The sequence below is a fragment of the Molossus molossus genome, unplaced genomic scaffold, assembly GCF_014108415.1.
Source record: "Molossus molossus isolate mMolMol1 unplaced genomic scaffold, mMolMol1.p scaffold_m16_p_26, whole genome shotgun sequence".
In the NCBI taxonomy this organism is placed as follows: domain Eukaryota; kingdom Metazoa; phylum Chordata; class Mammalia; order Chiroptera; family Molossidae; genus Molossus; species Molossus molossus.
Window position 1 is genome coordinate 3,896,045 of NW_023425362.1, and position 21,102 is coordinate 3,917,146.

Genomic DNA, 21,102 nt, shown 5'->3' on the forward strand with positions numbered 1-21,102 from the left:
CCCTCTGTTCACTCAGCCTCGTGCTCTGAGGTCCCTCCCTGCTGCTGGCGCACCCGCCGCTCACCTGTGCCCACAGGGTGGCAACGTGGCATGGACGCGCCAGTGGACAGCACCGGGTGGTTTCCGCTTCATGCCATGCGTGCCTCTCAGGCACAGTGACTTGGGGCGGATGGGCCACATGCAGTGCCCACCGCCAGGGGGGTTCATCCTGGAGAACAGTTCACATCCAGCCTCTGCCTCTCCTGAGCACCTCACAGGGCTCTGGTCTCCTGATCTGTGAGACGGGTGCCCGAGCGGGAGGCCAGTGCGCAGGGGACGACGAGGGTCGTAGGCCCGGGGCCAGCTCTGCCCGGCCAGGGAGCGAGCCCGGGGCCCGGGCAGGGGTTGGACACCTAGTGCTTGAGTCCCTCGCCCTCTGGCCACGCGACAAACCTGCCCCCAGCCTCCCCCAAGCAGATGGGTCATCGGGGGTGTGGGGAGGCTGGGGTGGGTTTCGGGGGGGGACCTGCTGAGCATAAAGCGGTCGAGCATCCAGAGACCCGTTGGGTAAAGAGAGGCTGAGACGGGGTTTCCCTCCCGCACAATGAGCGCGCTCACGGCGCCGGCTTGGAGATCGGGCCTCGGGTGCCACCAGAGAGCCTGCTGCTTGGGACTGTGCCACCCCTGTGGTCCCCACTGTGCCCCTGCCCTAGGCCTGGGTCACCGCAGTGTCAACTTCAGAGATCTTTCCTAGTGACCTGCCTGACCATCTCCTCGGGACACGGGTGGCCCCGTCACAGAGTGGGGAAACTGAGTCAGGAGCTGAGAATGCTGGTCCAGAGAGAATGCAGAGGAAGCAGCAGGAGGGTTGTTCCATTTGGCACAGGGGCAGGGTGGCCCTGAGGGGACACTGAGTCTCTGTGTCTCCCCGTGACCTGGTCTCATCCTGCAGGACAGGTGGGGAGGAAGGGTGGGGTGGGGTGGTGGGAGAACCGTCCACTGCAGTCAGGCCCAGGGCCCCCCTCAGGCCCCCCCACGCCTGTCCCCAGCCGCCCGCCTGCGTGTGGGTCCCGGGTCGTCTCCCAGAACTGGGAATCGTGCGGACACAGACATGCTCCGTCAGCGTCAGGCCCCCTGCCCATCTGGCCGAGCGCCTCAGAGCCGGGGTCATGCCCAGCCCGGGGCGACTGGGCGGGACCGGCGTCTGCTTCCGTCTGTCCCCACAGGGCCGGCGCGGGTCAGCCACCCAGTCAACAGTTGCTGAGTGTAATTGGTGCCAGCAGGTGAAGAAAACCGTGGGGATTTATCCTGTTTCCCTAACGGCTGCCGGAGGGAACGAAACCAGGAGCCCCTGGGTCTGCTGGAGCGCCCCACCTCGGGGGCGGGGTGCTTGCCGGGGTGTGGATGCCGTCGCCATCCATGGAGCTGCGCCCCAGCCCTGCGCCGTGCCCTCAGTAGACTGAGTCTCAGTTTTACACCCTGGGGCTCTCGTTGGGGGCCAGGACTCTGAGGGGTCGGGCTGCCCCTCGGGGCCGCTGCCCAAGCTCGGAGGCCTCTCCCAACTGAGGAGCACGTCGGGGCTGTTCCGGGGCGTCCTGCGGAAGTGTGTCCCCTAAAGGAGATTCCAGGGCATCGGAGGAGGCAGGAGAAGGGGGCTGGGGCCAGGGGCGTGCGAGTCAGCCCACCACACGGCACATTGGATTTCCTGGCTCTATTTTGCGGAGGTCTGGAGCTGGTAAGGGCCAGGCCATTAGAAACCCCCACTGCGTCCCATCCTTGCTGTGACTGCCTGGCAGGGCCTCCGGGGTCCCAGGGTCCGGGTAGTGGCTCCGGGGCCTCCTGCTGAGGGGCAGACACAAAGGCTCCCCAGTCTTGGATAGTGGGGAGCACGAGGTGAGAGGGTCAGGCAGTCTGTGGGGACCAGGGGATGGGGAAGGGCAGGCACCAACCATTCCATCTTTTCCTGTCGCTCCAGCCCCCGGGGGGCCACCCTGGTGACAAGCCCAGCAGCAGCTCATCCTTCCAGAGACAGACCAGGGCTGCCCCGGGCCCTCTGCGTGCACACGGCCCCCCAGGCTGTGAGGCTGCACCCTCCCCCTCTGTCCCCCGAGGGTCCTTCCCGTGGGGGCGGAGCAGCCTGCTCTCTGGCCTGCTAGCCAGGGGCCACCGCCCAGCACCATCCCGCTCCCCATGACTTCGGATCAGCCCCAAAGACAGAGCAAGGCGGCAAGTTGGGTGTGTCCCCCTTGGGGATCAGGGGTGCCCCCACATCCTGGATGGGGCGATTCGACGGGGTCCTGACTGGCCCCCAAACCCACCCCCGCTGCTCTCTCAGACGTGGCACTTCCCCCGGCCACAGAGGCAGCGTGGCTTCAGGGGCCGCCATCTGTGGGGACGTTTCCAGCCCGCCCGCACCCCTGCTCCACCCCCGTGGTTGCCAGGCACACCCTCAGAGCGCAGCCCAGTTCTTAGTCCACGAAGCCACTGAGAGTTTCCTACCAAACAGCATGAACGCACCTTTCAAGTTCATTAAACGTGGCCGCCGGGCCTGCAGAAGAGCCGTGTCTGCTCACAGAGCCACTTTGCCTGCTCGGGCTTTCTGATGAACAGCGGCCTCCCCTGCGATGACCTCTGCTGGCTACGTGGCCCCGGCAGTCCGCCCGGCTGGAGGCACAGTCGGGGTCACCGGGACCCAGCCAGGCTGCGGGCTCTCAGGGTCCCCAGGGGCGCCGGCCAACGCTGGGCCTGGAGCTGGGGCCTGTGCAGCATCCCTGCCGGGCTTCCGAAAGTGACTTCCCCGGGGCTTGAAGAAGCCCGTTTTGGAAGAGGGTTCCATCAGCTGCCTTCTGCGTGTCCCTCGCCAGGGATGGAGCTTGCCACCGGGGCGTGTGCCCTGACGGGGAATCGAACCTCTCAGTCCATGGGACGAGGCTCAGTCCACTGAGTCACACTGGCTGGGCCAGGGTGCTCGGTTTAAAGACAGCGTCGACGTCTCCTGAGAGCCCCTGGGTGTGCGCCCCTCCCGGAGCTGCTGTGCACGGGCCGGGGGTGCCTGTGCGGAGGACCAGAGCCAGCCCTGGGAGGGAATTGCCCGAACAGGCCTGCGCGGCCGGTGGGCCAGTCGGTACCTTGCCCGGCCCCTGCCTGCCCCAGAGGGCTCCGTCCTGGCCCCCGGCACCTCACCACTCTGTCTGAGGCCCCCCTCGCGCACCCCCTCCATGTAGCAGCCCCGTTTGGCCGGCCAGGAGCCTGCATTGGGGGAAGCGAGAGCTCCTGGGTGTGGCATTCAAGGCCCCCGATGACCAGCCCCCCCCCCCCACTGCTTCCACCACCCACCCTTGGCTTTGTGCTCCATTCCCTGCCCCCCCCCCTTCGCCTGTCCCTCCGCCTAATCCCCATGCACTTCCCACACTGCCCGCGTGGGGCATTCGGTCCAGTTCTCTGTCCAGCTCAGGTGCCACCTCCTCCAGGAGGCCTGCCCACGGCCCCGGCTCTTTACCTCCCTTTATTCTTATTTTCACTTACAAAATGTGCAAAAGGTGCAAGAGCAGACCTCCCCACGGTCCCCACACAGGTGAACACACGACATTTCATTGCATGTGCTCTGACCGGTTTTGGAGAGCCGAGACCTGCGGAGGAGGAAGTGAGGAGGAGGAAGGTGTCCTCCGCGTCCCCTCCCCCGCACGGCCTGTGGTGCACTTTCCCTGAGGGGTATCGGGCGGCATGCGCGGCCTCTGGGCTTCACGCTGGGGTTTATTGCCTCCGGCAGCTGGGAGGTTTCTCATTGTGAGAACAATCCGGTTGGACAGTTGGGCTGTTCCCAGTTTTTCCCGTCCAAGGCCTGTTGTGCACCTGTCCCCTGCGCACCTGGGCATGAGTGGCCTGGATGTGCCCAGAAGGGGACCCTCAGGCCTGGGCATGCTCGTTCTCACTTCGTCAATCCCGCTACCCTCCCGGCCCCATCCCGCCCTCCGACGGCGACCCTGCTTGGTCCCAGGAGCATGTTTGCCAAAGGAGGAGCCATTGGGCTGACTCCCAGCAGCTCTGTGCCAGGCGCCTCCTGCCCTCCCCTCGGTCCTTGGGGCCGGGAAGGTTCTGTCTCCCGCTGCGTGGAGGTGAGGCTCGGGCACTGCCCTGGGTGTGTGGGCACTGGGGCTGGGAGGAGCAGCGACTTCCAGGGGCTGGGCAGCAGACAGGGGTGCATTCCCCTGGTGTCACGTGCACCCCCATGGGCTGTGGGACGAGCGTGAGGTCAGTGGGAGCAGGAGTGGGGCCCCGAGCGAGGGGGCGGCCAGGCCCAGCGGGGCCCTCCTGCGGCTCCTGGGCTGTCAGTCACCGCAGCCTCGCGGCGGGTCACCTCATCCGAGAATTGTAAGCGGGGTTCGCACGACGGTAAAAGCGGTGCTTATGTCGTATTCGTATTTATCGGCGCCGATGGAGCTGGGAGCTTAGTGTTCCCTTCGCCCCACATCACAGGGATTCCGCCACGTGCAAGGAAACCGCGGGGTCCGGGAGGCGAGGCCGCGGCTTCTGGGCTGTCCAGCCTGGTCCCCGGAGGCCTGGACGGCGGCCCCCCTTCCTCGCCCAGCCGGTGGAAGCAGGAGCCCCGCTCTGGTCAGCTCAGCAAACACTCCCCCAGCTGGTGGAGGGGCACGGGCGCTGCCTTGCCCGCTTCCTCGAAGCCACACCGGGCACGCAGGGGAGCCGAGGGGGAGCCAGTTCTGACCTTGGGTCAGGGGCTGGTGGGCGCAGCCTTTCTGATGCCGGGCACTGCCCGTCCTCACCACCCCATTCCCGGGCCAAGGAGAGCCAGCCGCTGTCCAGCGGGTGCTGCGAGATGTTTGCTGAGTGAACAGGATCAGAGGGGTGGGCATCTGTCCCGGGCGGGAGGAAGTCCCTTAGAAGGGGCCACAGGCAGGAGGCTGAGTCTGTGACATCGCTCCCCCTCCTACCTCCTGCGGCTGGCGCAGAGTGCTCTGATTTCGGGGAGGCGAGGAGTAATTCCATCTTAGAGACGGGGGTGGCCCCTGCAGAGCCAGTGGGCTCCCCAGATTTGCCCAACAAGAAAGGGGCCACTCCAGATGGGCACCTGGACTGGCCGAGGCCGAGGCCGTGCCGTGGGTCCCGCCCCCGTGCAGAAGCGGTGACTGGCACAGAGCTGGGGTGTGAGCCCAGGCTGCCGTCCCCGCCACGGGCCATCAGCACCGCGGAGCCTCCCACCCGCCTCGGGGTGGCTTCCTGGGCCACCCGGGGACGCCGCCGAGGCAAGAAAAACCTGAAGTTATCTTTGACTTTTATGGCCCTTTTTTCCTATTAGAATGCTTAGGGCTGTAAGTGTGGTCATAAGGAGCTCGTTTATCCTGGCGAAAGTGCGGCTATAAACTATCTGGTGCTGGCGAAATGCCCTCCGAGATGGCTTCTGCCGGTCTCAATAAATCCCGACGCGGCGGAGGTCGGCCCCCGCCAGATGAAGTGTCCTCTCAGCCGAGAGAAGCTGACAGATGGACACCGGGGTCCCCGGCAGGAGAAAAGACAGTGGGTGGGAGGTGGCGGGGTCCTGGGGGGACCCATCGCCCCCAGGGCATTGCTCAACAGCCTCGTCTGCAGCAAATTCGTCCCAAAAGACTTCGGGCTCTGACCCGGGGACTCACCCTGTCTTCCACACTCCTCCTGCTGCCCTGGCACCAGGGACACCCACACCCTGGAAGGTGCCCCTTAGTGAGCCGCGGGCGCCCTGAGTCCCAGCATCTGTACAAAGGCCGGCGTCGGGTTGGGTGGGAGTCGGACCGTATGCAATTCGAGGAGTCAGCGGGTGAAGGTGGGAGTCTGCGTATGGCCCACAGGTCGGCATTTTCCACGCGGCGGGTTGTTTCTGTCTTGGTGACCAAGTGTTGAGAACGAGGTCAAAGCAAAGCTCACCTGTCCGCCCACCGACCATGGGCTCTGCCCTCCGCTACCTGTGTCCAGCCCTCGCTCTCGGTCCCCCTCCTCCCTCCCTGATTGTGAATTTCTAAGGCGCACGGTACGGACAGACGTTGCTGGTGTCCCAAGTCGGGAGGGAGGGCCAAGCACTGACCAGAAATGAAGGCCTAGAACCACAGCCACTGGGGTCTGCAAGACGCACGGACACAGCGAAAAGAGGACCCAGAGAGGGATCCTGGGTCCCGCACCGACAGACACCTGCAGCAACACCTGGTGACACGTGCAGACACGGACACACACAGCAACCGTCACACCTTGTCTGGAGGCTGCCCAGCCCCTCCTCGCGACTGGGGTCCGGAGGGCCTGCCGGGCATCTCGGCCAGCAGGGCGTCCCCGGGAAGGAGGCTTACCAGTTCCCTGGCTGGTGGGTCTGCGCATGGGTGGGCCCTTGTGGTTCTGGTCGGCTCCCCACTGATGGAGTGAAGTGCCCGTGTGGGTCTTTCGTGGGAGGACCTGCTGGAGGGACAGGTTGGCACAATCACCTGGAAGCTTGGTAATCAGATGGTGCTCCATGCCCACCCCTCACCTGTGCAGGTCTGGGCTGGGGCCCAGGCATCCATGCAGACAAGCTTTGCAGGTGGCATTCCTGCCAGCAGGGGGCGGGAGAGGGCAGAGCCTCCAAGCTGGGTCCTTCCTGAGGCACGGGGCCGACTCCTGACACAGGAGCACTGGACAGCGCTCACCACCAGGCTGTGCAGGACAGCGACAGACACCCACTGTGGACGGAGACGCTCCCTCACCAAGTGGCCGTGTCTGTCGTTAGCTCTCGGTGTTGCGCATGAAGCTCTGTGTGCACAGTGGAGAATACCCCGTTACGTGTGGATAACTGGGCCCTGCGTCTCACACGAGCCGGAGCTTTGCCCACGTGGGCAGGTGGCAGATTCCGGAGGAGGGGGGAGCCCTCCCATTATATTGGGGGGAAGCAGCCCTGTGGTCTGTGGGCCTGCGACCCTCTGCCGTGTCATTGGGGATGGACAGTGTTCATTCTGGGGACAGAAAGATCTAAAGTTAGGGGGAAATAGGGAGGATGTTTGCCCTTGGTATCTGTGGACGTACAGTATACAATAAACCAGGTGTATTCAAAGTGTACACTGTGACAAGTTTGACACCGTGTTCACACACCTGTGAAACCATCACCGAATCAAGACAGCGAACGCACCCTTTGCCCTCAGAAGTTCCCTCGTGCTTTCTGTGACCCCCTTTTTGCCATTCCCCGGTCTCTACACCCCCGATCCGTTTCCTGTCCCTTTAGACGAGCTTGTGTTTTCTGGAATTTTATGTACACGGCCTCGTACGCCAGGCCGTCTCTTTTTTTGTCTGGCTCCTTTCAGCAGAACTGTTTTGAGATTTGTCCCTGTTGTTTTGGGGTGTCGATTGCTCATTTCCTTTCATTGCCCAGTATTACATTCCGTTGAGGGCACACGCCAGTGTTCATCTGTGGACCCGTAGACTGTCTCCCGTGGAAATACTCCGTGAGGCGGAAATGGCTTTGTCCAGGAGGATGTTCACTGAAGCGTTGTTTACGCGTCGGGAAAGGGCGGGATCAAACCCACATTCCTGAGAGGAGGGACCGGCTGCGGCCGCGCCAGGGCGTCTGCTGAATGACAGACTCGGCATCCGTCGGCGTGACTCGAAGGTTGGCGCCACCTCGGAAAATGCTACGTTTCCTCGAGGGAACGTAGAAGAATGGGTGACAGCATTCTCTGTGTCGCTACCTACAAATTTTACTTGAAAACTAGGAAGCTAGTGTGCAGCAGTGGCGGGTGGTTTTCTGGGTGATGCCATTCTTTGTCTTTCTCTAGTTTCCGAGACTTCTTGCAGGAGCATGTGCTACGGTGGTGACTACCACGCCGTAGCTCAGAGCGGGAAGAGCAGAACTCGCTGTGTCCCAGGCCCTGGCCCCTGGGCCAGGCTGGCAGAGCCGAGCGCCTGGCGCCTGCCCGTGGGCTGCGTGCGGCTCGGCCCGCGTCCCGTCTCAGCCGCGCCCTCCTGTCTTCCAGGCTTTGGGACCCATCACTGCAGTGCCTGTCTCGGGTCCTCAGGTCAGCTCCTTGCAGAGGTTGGCCGGGCAAGGAGCTGCAGTGCTACCTCAGGTAAGAGCCCGTGGGTGGGCCCAGCTGTGTCTGTCTGTCCTTCCTGTGCTGTCTGAACCCAGCGCCGCGGCCCCGGGGTTTACCCTGAGTTGGGGGGAGCCTGTCCCTCACCCGTTTTTTCCCATGAGGAATTGGGAAATCAGTTCCGTGGGTGATGATCAGGGTTTTTTATTTTTATTTTATGAATAAAAAATTGTTTTCTTTATTGATTTTAGAGAGGGAGGAAGGAAGAAGGAGAGAGAGAGAGAACATCGATGAGAGAGAACATTGATTGGCCGTCTCCTGCATGCCCCCCACTGGGCATCGGGCCCACAACCTGGGCATGTGCCCTGACCGGGAATCGAACTGGTGACCTCTTGGTGCAGGGTCGATGCTCAACACTGAGCCACACCAGCCGGGCTGACCAGGGTTTTTTTTTTTTGTTTTTTTTTTATCCTCACCCGAGGACATTTTTCCATTTTTTGTTCAGGTAGAGTGGGAGGGAGAGAGAGGAACAGAGAGAGAGAGAGAGAAACATCAACATGAAAGGAACACATCGAGTGGCTGCCACCCACACAACCGACCAGGGCCGGGGACAAACTGCAACCGAGGTACGCGCCCCTAGCGGGAACCGAACCCGGGTCTCTCAGGACCGCAGGCCGACGCTCTAACCGCTGAGCCAAACCGGCCAGGGCCTGACCAGGGTTTTTTAAATGGAATAAACTAGGCTGGACTAGAACAGGGCAAAAAAATATCAAGACACATCATAGCGTTACTTCTTGAATAACTCAGTTCTAGACCAGGTCGTGAAGTAACCAGGATTTTAAACTATGGACCATGGTCAGGAGTGTGAGACACTGGATGAGATGACTCCTGTGGGACCGGGTGTCCTGGGTTCCGCCCGGAGCCCCTGACTGGGCTCTGCATTTTGGATGTATCACCTGGCCTCTTACCGTCCTGGGCTGAGTCTCCTTCCTGTGAGGGGGCTGACACAGGTGCCTATTGGGTACCGTGACAACCGAATCCCCTGGTACCTTCGAAGCCTTTATAGCCATGCCTGGTACAGAGCCAACACCTGCTGGGCACAACCAGTGCTCGGCTTTACTGAGTGCCCGTGGTGCATACCACACCATGCTGGGGGAGGCTGGAGGGCTGGGCAGATGCCCCCAGTGCCAGGACACCGAGGGGTGGAGGTCCCAGGTCCTCTTGTTCTCATGGTGGCCTTTGCCACGTGTCCACCTGTGCTGCTCCGGAAAGGCTGAGAGTCCAGGGGGAGGACAAACAAGGAAACAGGTATTTTGAACCCAGGGTGATCGGGCGAAGTAGGCAGGGTGTACAGGGGCAGCACAGTAGGAGCCCTGAGGAGGCCCATAGTCCACTTGGGATTCAGGGAGGGCTTCCTGGAGGAGGTGGTACTCAAAGCAGGCCTCAGTGGGTGGAAGGTCTTGACACACCCCAGGCAGGGAGCAAGCACCCAGGGGAGGGATCGTCCAGCACAGGGCACAGGGGTGAGGAATGGAGGCAGGGGCAGTGGGGAGGCCCGAGAGGCAGTGATGTCAACAGGGGCCTTTGGGGGCCTTTCGTATCAGGCCACAGAATAGGGTTTTGCTTGTCTGTGAGCGGAAGGCAGTGGGGAGCTATGGTAGGCTTTGGAGCGAGGGACGGTCAGGATTGGTTCTTCTGATCAAGATTGGTGTACCCGGCTGGTGTGGCTCAGTGGATTGAGCATTGTCCCATGGACTGAGAGGTCTCAGTTCAATTCCCGATCAGGGCACATGCCCAAGTTGTGGGCTTAATCCCTGATAGGGGGCGTGCAGGAGGCAGCCGATCGATGTTTCTCTCCCTCTCTCTAAAAAATGAATTAAAAAAAAGATTGGTGCTGTTTTTCTTGGAGTTCTCACTCCCACGTGCACCCCTCACTTGTGAAAGTCCTAGGCCCCTCCTCCACCCTAACATGGGTTCGCACACCCAGATGCGCACACACACACACACACACACACAGGTATGTGCTGTCTTCACAGTCACCCCTCATTGGCCTCTGCACCTTCCCCCAACCTTTTTCCTCCCACCCACACATTGGAGCCAAACCCGGAACCCCTGGCCGAACTTATGTCCAAGTCCAGCCCGCGCAGTCCGGGCCCAGCTCACCACATTCAGATCTGGATTACGTCGTATCAGCCGGTGTGTAAACCAGGGCCCCCGGGAAGCCGGAATGACCGGGAGGAGCCGGCCGAGCAGCCTTCCCGTGACGAGAGCTGGAGATCGCAGCTGGGTCCTCGTCGCTGGTCCTGGAGGCCGGGAGCCGCAGCCCAGAGCCGGGCACCACGGCTGGCACAGCCCGGGGTCGGCTGCGGTCTCCGCACGCAGTGTTGTGTCGGGGCGCTTTGCTGCTTTGCGACGTGATGCGGACAGGGTCGTGCACCTACGGTCCCGCTGCTGCGTCTGCCCCCAGCCCCCCGCTCTGGTCTGCACCGTGTGCTCTGCGTTGAGCTGGGAGAGGTTAAGGCTCGGGGAGGCTCCTCTCGAGCCCCCGGCCAGTCGGTGCCAGCCCGCGTGCGGGTGGCCTTGGCACGTCTGCGGCCTCTCTGTGCTCATCCCCTCACCTCTGACGTGGGATGTCTGTGAGCTGCGTCACACCAGTGCCCGCGCTCTGTCCGCCCCATGTCCTGGCTCTGCTCAGGGCTGCCCCTTGGCCATGCCTGTCATCATCCACCTGTGTGTCTGTCTGTCTGTCCCCCCACCAGGTTAGGCCAAAGACTCTGATTCCAGACAGCCTCCCCGTCACCCCTGGCCGGGACCGGCCACCCAAGCAGCCCCCGACGTTCCAGAAGGCCACCGTGGTCAGTATCAAGAACCCCAGCCCAGCCCTCCCCACCGCCAACAACACCGCGAGCCATGTGCCAACGCCCAGCAGCCAGCCCCAGGCCCTCGCCGAGTCGGCCGCCATCACCTCGTCTCTGAGCAGCGCCGGGGTGGCCTATGCCATCATCTCCACCGCCCCCAGCAATGCCGCCGCCGTCACCCCCAGCACCGCCGTGTCCGTGGTCAGCGACAGCATCAAAGTGCAGCCCCTCCTCATCAGTGCCGACAACAAGGTGAGGCTGTGCCTGTACACGCAGGCAGTGCCTGTCCAAGAGGGGCCAGATGGACAAGGCCCAGCAGAATGAATGACCAGATGGCGGGATGGTCAGTGGCGGAATGGGTGGACAGGGTGTGAACGCGGCGGAATGGGTGGACTGTGGATGTGGTGGGCTGGGTGGACGGGGTGTGGATGTGGCAGAATGGGTAGATGGTGTGTGGACGTGGCGGAATGGGTGGATGGGTGTGGACGTGGCGGAATGGGTGGATGGGGTGTGGACGTGACGGGTGGATGGGTGTGGACGTGACGGGTGGATGGGGTGTGGACGTGGCGGAATGGGTGGATGGGTGTGGACGTGGCAGAATGTGTGGACGGGGTGTGGACATGGCGGAACGGGTGGATGGCGTGTGGATGAGGGAGTGATCAGGTGATGGGTCTGCATGTGAGTGAATGAGGGTACAAATACATGGGTATGTGATTGAAAAAACATGTGGCTGAGCGAATTTTTTTTTTTTAATCCTCAGCAGAGGACATTTAGTGGGAAGGAGAGGGTGAGGATGAGAGAGAGAGAAACATCGATGTGAGAGAGACACATTGACTGGTTGCCACCCACACGACCCCAGCCAGGGCTGCGGACGAACCACAACCGAGGTACGTGCCCTTGACCGGAATCAAACCTGCAGCTCATTGGTCCGCGGGCCAACGCTCTAACCGCTGAGCAAACCGGCCAGGGCCCTTGCCAAGATTTCTCCTTGTTCCCCTCTGAGCTCCTCTGACTGTGGTTCTTGGGGCCTTTGGGGCTGCGTGGAAGGCACCATTTTTTCTCTTTGGCCTCTTCTCCTGTTCCCAGTTTGGGGTCCGCCGGGCGGCCCCTCTTGTGCATGGCCAGCGTGCCTTCCATTTCACAGCCCGCATGTTGGCACTCCCCTTTCGGCCGCCATGTCATCGCGGACAGAACATTGCCGGCGTGTTAGGCTCTTGAGCGCCCGCAGCCAGGGACCAGTCCCGGGGGTTCTGGAAGCTTCAGCGGGCTCTGGTCTCAGTCCCGGCGAGGAGGCTCCACCGGCTGCTGAGCAGGTGTTTGAATGACCAGACCTGCTTCACGGCAGCGCCACCAGCATTCAGAGTTTTCGTTTTAAGCACTTTTTGTTCATTCAATCGGTGCAGACAGATACTCGGGATTGAAAGTGGAATGATTTGGTTATTATTCAGCGTGAACGTCTTCCCTGTGCTTTTCAAGATTTCTGACTCCTCCTGGGTGACTTGTGTGAGGACATTCTTTGTGCCTTTTTCTACTGAGGATCGTAATGTTTTCCTCCCCGTGAATATGAAAAGGGGCCTTATTTTCCATCCAGAGAATGCTGGGCTTTTAAAACTGTGATGCAAAGAAGAACAGAGACCCTCCCCTGAGCCAGCAGGGACGTGGGGCGTCTTCTCTCGGGATTCACGGGGTCCTCACCACATGTTCGGGGGACACTCGAGTTCAGGTTATTCCTGGCTCGACCTGACCCTGACTGGCTGTGAATCCCTTTCCCTGGATCCGTGGGAGATAACAATTCCCTCCGTTCCCTGACCAAAAAGTAAATGGACGAGGGGAGCCCCGGTGGGGGAGGTTCCGGCCGGGGAGAGGCTGGGGTGCACAGGCCAGTTTCAGACTCTTCAGGCCCTGAACCTTTGATCAAAGCCGTTGATGACCCTGAGCCCTGAGGTGGCTGGCTGAAGTTGGGGTGCTCGGGGTGATTCTTTGTGGATCTGGGGCCCACCTCCTCCTGCTCCGCAGCCCCATCACCCCTGGGCTCGGCGGGGCTCCTCGGCGTGAGAAAAGCATTATTCTCACCTGTGCCCCCAGCAGAGTGAGCACCTCAGACACTGGCCTGGGCCCAGGGCAGGGAGGGCAGTGGGTGGCCAGGTCACACGGCCAAGGCAGACCCGGGAAGTGTCCCAGCCCCTCTGCTCCCCTTGGCCTCAGTTCACCTGCATTTGAGGTCGGGACAGGGAAACTGACCTCTTTGGTCCTTGCTGCCCAGAACGTAGGCCCCTGCAGCAGGGGTTTGGGGAAGCTGAGGAGAGGCAGGGTCCCTCCCTGAGTCGACACAGCCAGGAAGCAGTAGCTCAGGATCGAACCCAGGCCCTTCTGGCTCCTAAACCAGGCCCGTTTCTCGGGCAGACCACCTTCATGGGAAGGGCCGTTGGAGGCCGGTGCCCGAAGCCATCGACTGGAGAGCTTGGTGCAGCCTCCTCGTTGCTCCGAGATCCTGCCGTTCGGGGACCTGCACCCTTGGGGACAATGCACATGGCCTCACCCAGGCTCTGCTAACCCTGCCCGCCCTGGACCCTCCCAGCTTCCCCGCTTCCCTTCTGCTCCCCCCTCGGCCACTGCTTCACCCCCCCACCCCCCCTTCACCCCCCCGCCTCCCCTTCACCCCGTTGGCCACCCCTTCATCCCCCCCAACACCCCTTCAACCCCCGGCCACCCCTTCACTCCCCCGCCACCCCTTCACCCCCCTGGCTACCCCTTCATCCCCCCAACACCCCTTCAACCCCCGGCCACCCCTTCACTTCCCGGCCACCCCTTCACCCCCCCCGGCCACCCCTTAACCCCCCCTTCACCCCCCACACCACCCCTTCACCCCCCGCCGCCCTCAACCCCCCGCTGCCCCCTCAACCCCCGCCACCCCCTCACCCACTGCCCCCTCACCCCCCTGTCACCCCTTCACCCCCCGCCACCCCCTCACCCCCCGCCACCTCCTCACCCCCCTGCCACCCCCTTACCCCCCGTATCTTCCAGGTCATCATCTTTCAGCCTCAAGTGCAGACACAGCCCGAGAGCACAGTGGAGTCGCGGCCGCCCACGGAGGATCCATCTCAGGGAGCTCAGGCCACCAAAAAGAAGGAAGACCGGCCCTTGAGCCAGGAGAACCCCGAGGTAGGGGGGCTGTGGTCTGGGGACGGCGGAGCAGCCGTGGCGACGGCCTTATGGGGAGTCAGCTGAGCCCCGTGCACAGCCACCCCGTGTGGTGGGGACCTCCACTGGGGACTTGCCCGGTGGCGGCGTGGGAGGGACGGTCAGGCGGGTTCCAGAGCCAGGCTGCCTGGACTGCGGCGGACGGCGGAGCCCGCCTGTCCCGTGTGCGAAGTGGGTTCGCCGTCCTTCCGGCGGCGCTGTGGGGGGTGCGTGAGTCTGTGCCTGCCAAGCCCCCGAACCGTGCCGGGGCGCTGGGGGCATGCCCGCCCCAGCCGGCTGCAGGCCCGCCCGTCCCTGCCCTCCATCAGCCTCCTGCGCGGACGGGGTAAGAGGCCGTGGCAAGGCGGGCCGTTCTTTGTTGACCTTTGGGTTACGGCACACGACAGTCCCTGTCCTGGCCAAACCAGCTCGCTGGGCTTGTTTTCATGTGACTGCCTGCTCCTGGCCCCTTTGTCTCTCCCTACCAAACCCTCATGTATCTCATGTTTTACTTCAGACATTGTCTCCTCCAGGCAGCCCTCCCTGACCACCCACCCCAGCGGGCAGAAGAGGCCCCTCGGGGCTCCCACAGCTCCTTATGATTCACGCTTTTTGATAAAGCAAGCACGCTGTCTATCAAAAGAAGTCACCTTTCGTGCACTTAGTTCTTCGTCGAGCGTGTCCTGTGCCAGGCTCTGCTGAGGGTGGGGACGCCGAGATGGTGCAGACACGGTGCTGGCCCCAGGGAAACTCTCCCTGCTGGCACGGACAGGCACGGCCACTGGGACTTGGGTTAACAAATGCCGGGTGTCACCAGAGAATGATACATTCAGAGCTCTGGGAGATGGGGGGCCATGTTTCCGCCTGGAAGGATGGGGGAAAGGGCTTGACAGAGGTGTGTGACCAGCAAGGACCCAAGGAACAGGCGGAGTCTCAGCAGAGGGGCAGGAGGGAGGGCGTGTCTGGGAGAGGGTACCACAGTTGGGCTCGACAGACACCAGAGCCCCGTCCTGGAGGACCTGGACGCAGGCTGCCGAGGTGGAGCTTCAGTCCTTGGGTAGTAGGGAGCCATGGAATAGCTTAGAGCTGGAGAGTGACCTGCTCACTGTCCTTTGCATGTCCAGAAAGGCTACTGGGATTCATAGAGTCGTCAGCCACTCACCGAGGCTGAGATGGACCATCTCCCCAGTGGCCCCAGGCCCAATTTCTTCTCAAGAGAGAGTCAGTTTGGTTCCATGGCAGCCTGTGAGCACCTACTGTGTGCATGGTAGATGGGGTCTGGGTCTGGCTGGAAGCCCAAGGTTCCCAGAGCACCCTCCCCTGTGGGGTCTTGCCACATCTTAACCTTCCGAGGGCTTTCTGGGTGGACTCTTTGCTCTCTCAAAGTTATCTCAGTTGATTATTGGGCATTTATACAATTAGTGTAATTACGTCCAACTACATAATTAGCATAAATACGTGCCATGGCTTACACAGAATTGCAATTACAGCGTGTCCTGGTGTAAAACTCCTTCTCAAAGTTTCTGTCTAACTGCAGCTCAGAGCCGCAGCGGCGGGGAACCTCTCGGGGACCAGTGCAGGCTGAGCACGCGGGAGCCTGGGTCGTTGGTGGGCACCAATTTACTGTAAAGAAACACTGGTTGGACCGGCTGGTGTGGCTCCGTGGTTGAGCGTCGACCCTGCACCAAGAGGTCACCGGTTCGATTCCCCGTCAGGGCACATGCCCAGGTTGTGGGCCCGATCCCCAGTGGGGGGCATGCAGGAGGCGGCCAATTGATGTTCTTTCATCGATGTTTCTCTCTCTAAAAAAAAAAAATCAATAAAGGAAAAAAAAAAAAGAAACACCAGTTGGTGTCTGGAAGGCCCAGCTGTAACGGTGGCTTCAGGTAGTGGCTGTCCAGCTCCCAGCACCACAAGCAGTGGTGACCTTATGACCTTGATCATAAGAAGGGCCGAGCATGCCTGAGATTAACACTAATTACTGAGTGACTGATACGCAAAATGGTATCCATTCTAGTTCCAGAAAGAGAATCCGCAGTGGATACGGACAACGGGAAACAGAATAAACAAGGAGGTAAGGAGAAGGGGGCATAGACTTAGGAACACAAGGCGAAGGCTGGTGAGGCCCGGCTTCGTACCGCAGTCAGGGGCCTGCATTACTGCTGGAGGTGGTCACGGTTGGCTCTGAGCTCCCTGGCAGCCTGGCGGTCACCCAGCGGCATTGCGACCGGAAGGGGAGAGGACATCGGGGTCATCAGTCCCAGAACAGCCCCTGGCGTCAGGGGAAGGAGTGGTTGTAGCTCCGGGATCCCAAGAGCGCTCCCTGCCAGCCAGTCCGTCGGGTGCGCTGGGGACTGTGGTTCACGGAGAGGGAAACTGAGGCTCAGAAGCAGCGACCGTCAGAGGCGGCAGCCACCTCGGGCACCTGCTCCAGCACCCTACGCCCTGAGCCATGCTGGCCTCCTCCACTGTGGTCACGCTAAGGGGGTGAGGAGTGGAGTCAGGGCCGAATCGCGTGGACAGTCACGGAGAGGCTGACCACTGTCCTGGGCTCGCCTCCTTTCCGATTTTCCCAGGGGCAGCTCCCGGCCTTTCCTCCAAATAACAATTATCGGTGCAGAAGGGTCCCTATTACTCACCTTCCCGGGGGCTGGCCGCACCCGCTGGAGGGCCGCTGCACTGCCGAGAGATTTCAGAGGGTCAGTGGATATGTTATTGCCTCTGGATCCCTCTTCGCTCTGGCTGCCGGGGAGCTCACAGCCAACTGTGACCACCTCAGCCATTGTACAGGGCCCTGACTGCACTTCGAAGCCGGGCCTCACCAGCCTTCCCCTTCCGTTCCTAAGTTTATCCCCCTTCTCCTTCCTTCCTTGCTTACTCTGTTTCCTGTTGCATGTATCCACTGCGGATTCTTTTTCTGGAATCAGAATGGATGCCATTTTGCGTATCAGTCACTCAGTAATTAGTGCTAATCTCAGGTATGCTCTGCGCTTCTTATGATCAAGGTCAGTCTCTGCTCTGAAGGACCCTTTTTCGTGGCTGAGATTGCCCCCCTCCCTCCTGAAGGACACACCACATGACCCTCCGTGACCCTACACCCCGGGGCCCTGGCACGTCCTTACACACCCGCTCTGCACCAGGCACGTGCGGGACACACGTGTCCGGCTCTTCCGTTGCTCCCGCACAGCCACCCACGGAGCGGGGTCATGTCCCCTGTTTTAGGATGTGCAAACCGCAGGCTCAGAGCAGCCCAGAGCCTCCATCAGCGCTGTGCTGGGAACGAGGGAATTTGAGCCTGGTTGCTGGTCTTTCTGCGACCCCACAGGCGCTCTTGATTTCATTGATGGATCGCATTTATGTGAGTCCACACCCAAATGACCACAGTGGAAATCAACAGGAAACACTTAGCGCGGAAGGCCGAGGCCGGGCGATTGGCCACAGTCAGACCTGTTGCTCTCGGGTCACCTCAGCCTGGTCTGCAGTTCACCGGGTTCTCGCAGGGAGGATGGGATGGCAGAGTGGCCCGTGGCTGGTGCAGGGCTGTTCATGTCTGTGACACGGTCCAGTCTGTGGCATGCATTCACACGCTGGGCATCTTCTGAGCCGCACGGCAGCCCCGCGAGGTGGCAGGGGGCTGAAGCGTGGGCACGTGAAGGGGCAGTGCCCACCCAAGACATTGCAGGGACACGGGGCGGTCACCCCAGATCACTGCCCGGGCTTCGCAGCTAACAGCGCTTCCTCTCTCTGCATCCTCACAGCGGCTCTGCAGAGCGGGTGAGACAGATGTCAGTGTTCGTTTCATAGATGAAGAGACGGAGGCTCAGAGTGGCTGGCCATGTGCACGGACGGTCACAGGCCCCTGGCTCCTGGTGTAGGCTCTCTCTGCTCCTTCCTGTCCCAAAGCCCATGGCTTCTTTAGGACAGCTGCGGCCTTCTCTGTGCCATCTATTAACCTGGCCTCGGGGGGCATCTGACCGAGCAGGCAACCCTCAGACACCATGTGCCCTGCGGAGAGCCAGCCGGAGCAGGCCCAGCCCTGTGCAAGCCCTGACCGCACCCCTCTCTGGGCCACACCTGTACACACAGAGGCTCCCCTCCCCCACGCCATCCCTGTTGCCAAGGCTTCATTCCTGCCTGTCCCTCCCCCGGCTTTGGTCTCCCTACCCCTAGATGGGTTCCTCCCTGTCTATTCCCTGCGCAGCCAGAAGGACCTTTCCAGAATTCAGAAATAGCCAAGTGACCCCCTTCTTGGAATTCTCCCGAGCACATCCCCGTCAGGGTGACTCTTGGATGTCCAGCTGCTGCGGATAAAGATGTAGACAGGCACACAGGTGTAGCTGTGCGGCGCTGTGCCCAGACACCGGCCGGGAGCAGGACCCCGGGCTCAGGCTCAGACTCGCAGGAGGGGACCAGGAGGGGCAGCTTCTGTGGACAGTGGGTCCCCAGAGTTTGTCAGGCGAGAGAAGAGTGGAACCAGGCTTCTCTGCTTGTGTGGGAGCCAGTCTGAACTGGGCCACAGCGCCCCTGGGGCGGGGGAGGCGGAGGCCATTGTAAACTTGGAAGCCGGAGGGAGAAAACATGGAAAATAAAATAAACAGCAGAGAAGATGTTGTGCCCCCAGTGAGTCTACAGACGGAATTCTGAAACACGTGGCGAGATCAGGGAAGACAGTAAAAGTGACGCTCGGATCCTGAGTTTGTTCAAGATGGAGCTGTTGCTGCAGAATAGCCTCACAGCGGCTTTTATTTTATTATTTAAGAAAATGGTTTTTCTTGCCCTGGCCGGTTTGGCTCAGCGGTTAGAGCGTTGGCCTGCGGTCCAGAGAGACCCGGGTTCGGTTCCTGCTAAGGGCATGTACCTCGGTTGCAGTTTGTCCCCGGCCCTGGTTGGTCATGCGGGTGGCAGCCACTCGATGTGTCCTTTTCACGGCGATATTTCTCTCGCGCTCTCTCTTCCTCCCACTCTATCTGAATAAAAAATGTCCTTGGGTGAGGATAAAAAAAAAAAATGTTTTTTTCTTTATTGATTTTAGAGGGAGAAGGAGAGGGAGAGCGAGAAGCATCGATGAAAGAACATTGATTGGTCGCCTCCTGAATGCCCCTCACTGGGGATCGGGCCCACAACTGGCTGGGCTCACAGCAATTTTAAGATTTTTGATGTTTAGGATACTCAAAGAAGTTTAGAAAAGGGAGTAGCATCCTCTTGACTAAAGAAGGAATAATGAAGCGAACTATGAAAATAAAATGAGATCAGATGAATATAAAAATTATTTGAAAATCTGGTCACAGATTTTCACAGAGTAGTGGAAATACGCTAACCTAGACAGTGGACAAGGCGAGCACTTGGGAACTGGCCCAGCGCAGAGATGCAGAGTTCAAACCTACGTTTGTACGTAAACAGATGAGAGACAGGAGGGCGGGCAAACCTCAGCCTCAGCTCCTAGGAGAATGGATGGAGGGAAGGGAAGGAGCAGTTATTGAAGAACGAAGCAAAACGTTTTCTAGGGTTGAGGGGCGTTGGTGTGAGTTCTTAGATCAAAGGTCACCACCGTCTCTCAGGCAGGACAAACAAGAGTACATCCAGAAGGCTAGATCACTGTCCAAAGAGAAAAAGGAGAGATTGTGAAAACTGCAGGGGCGGAGCCACTGGCCACCCCCCAGGAATGGCAGATCCTCTGAGGGCTCCAGCCACAGCCAGAGGATGGCAGAGTAAGGTCCACACACCGCTGAGCAGAAGAAACTGCCAATTCAGGGTTTCATACCCAGCTAAATTCTCAGGGGCCAAGGCAAAGTAGAGACATTTTTAGACAGAGACTAGTCTTAGCGCCCACAAACCATCAAGGAAAAGACCGTGCTTTAGCGAGAAGGTGGGGGAGGCCAGGGAAGTGGGTGTGAGAAGCCCCTGAGCGCAGCATTGTGCCGTGGAGGCAACTGGAGCATAGACTGCAAGAAATACTCAGTGTTGCTTTTCAAAACAGGTAGAAAGGAAAACACTCGGCTACAGTAACAAGTTGGTTGGTGATGATTCAGAGGGAGTTAGAACATGCTAAGGTTAGTGTTGTGTTGGGGAAAGACAAAAATGTTAACTTTAGGCTCCATGAGAAAAATGTATAGTTAGGAACATACTTCAACCTTGTACGCGAATCACTAAGAATAATAAACTGCCACCTGTGATTTCCAAATCGGCAGAGGTGAACGTGGGACCTTTTTACTCGAGAAGACAGGAAAGGAAGTAAAAAGAAGAGATAAGAAACTGAGATACAAACTCATCCTGGGGCTTAGGGAGGAGCTGGCTAAAGGGCCAATGTTCTGGAGGCAACAGAATGTGAGCTGGAACTGCTTAGGAAAAAATAAAAACCATCACAGAAATAAATACAAAATGGGATGAGCAGAGGGTACGGAGACTCAGCAAGGGACAAAGGAGGCAGAAGGGAGAAAAGTATGCAAAATGGAAAAGAACAAGTTTTTGAAAACCAGGAAGTGAGACCTACAGAAGACAAGCGAAAAAGGTACAACAGATCGATCACTGGAGGCCGGAAAGGACACCGGGGTGATGGAGGATAAGCAGACTTCCGTGGCCCCCCACGGTGATGTGACTTAGGCTATAAGGTGGCAGGCAGTTGGCTCCTGTGGCCTACCTGTTACCTGTCCTCAGATGAGCGCCAAGTTACTCCTGGGAGGAGAGGCTGAGTGGGAACCAGGAGGCAGGAGCATGGGCCCCTCGGTCCTGGTATTCCCCAGACTTCCCAGATCAGGCCAGTGAAGCAGGTGCCAGTCCTGGGGGGTTCTCAGAGGCCCTGCCACTGTCCAGTCGGCCCCAGGGCCCAGAAGTGATGTTGAAACCAGGTGTCTCAGAGGCCCTGCCACTGTCCAGTCGGCCCCAGGGCCCAGAAGTGATGTTGAAACCAGGTGGCATTGCATTGCAGCCTGGATTGGTATTCATTGGTATCGATTGGTAGAAGCTGCTGGACCCCGGAATTCCCATTCCGGCAGCTCTGTGGCCACCTTTGTCATTTCGTTAATCTTGCATTAACCCCTGACAGACTG

The 21,102-nt window shown here is 60.1% G+C and overlaps 1 protein-coding gene across 3 annotated transcripts in view; it reads left to right on the top strand.

Annotated features, from left to right (window-relative positions):
• The window catches only part of PHF21B (PHD finger protein 21B), an 82,757-nt gene that overhangs the window by 45,616 nt on the left and 16,039 nt on the right, over positions 1-21,102 (top strand). For 2 of the 3 annotated variants that reach the window (XM_036278229.1, XM_036278230.1), the window contains exons 3-5: positions 7,962-8,054; positions 10,778-11,128; positions 13,901-14,038. In XM_036278229.1, coding sequence (XP_036134122.1) covers positions 7,962-8,054; positions 10,778-11,128; positions 13,901-14,038 — 582 coding nt within the window. Of the gene's footprint in view, positions 1-7,961; positions 8,055-10,777; positions 11,129-13,775; positions 14,039-21,102 lie in introns of all 3 variants that reach the window. The other variant, XM_036278228.1, reaches the window with a different exon arrangement.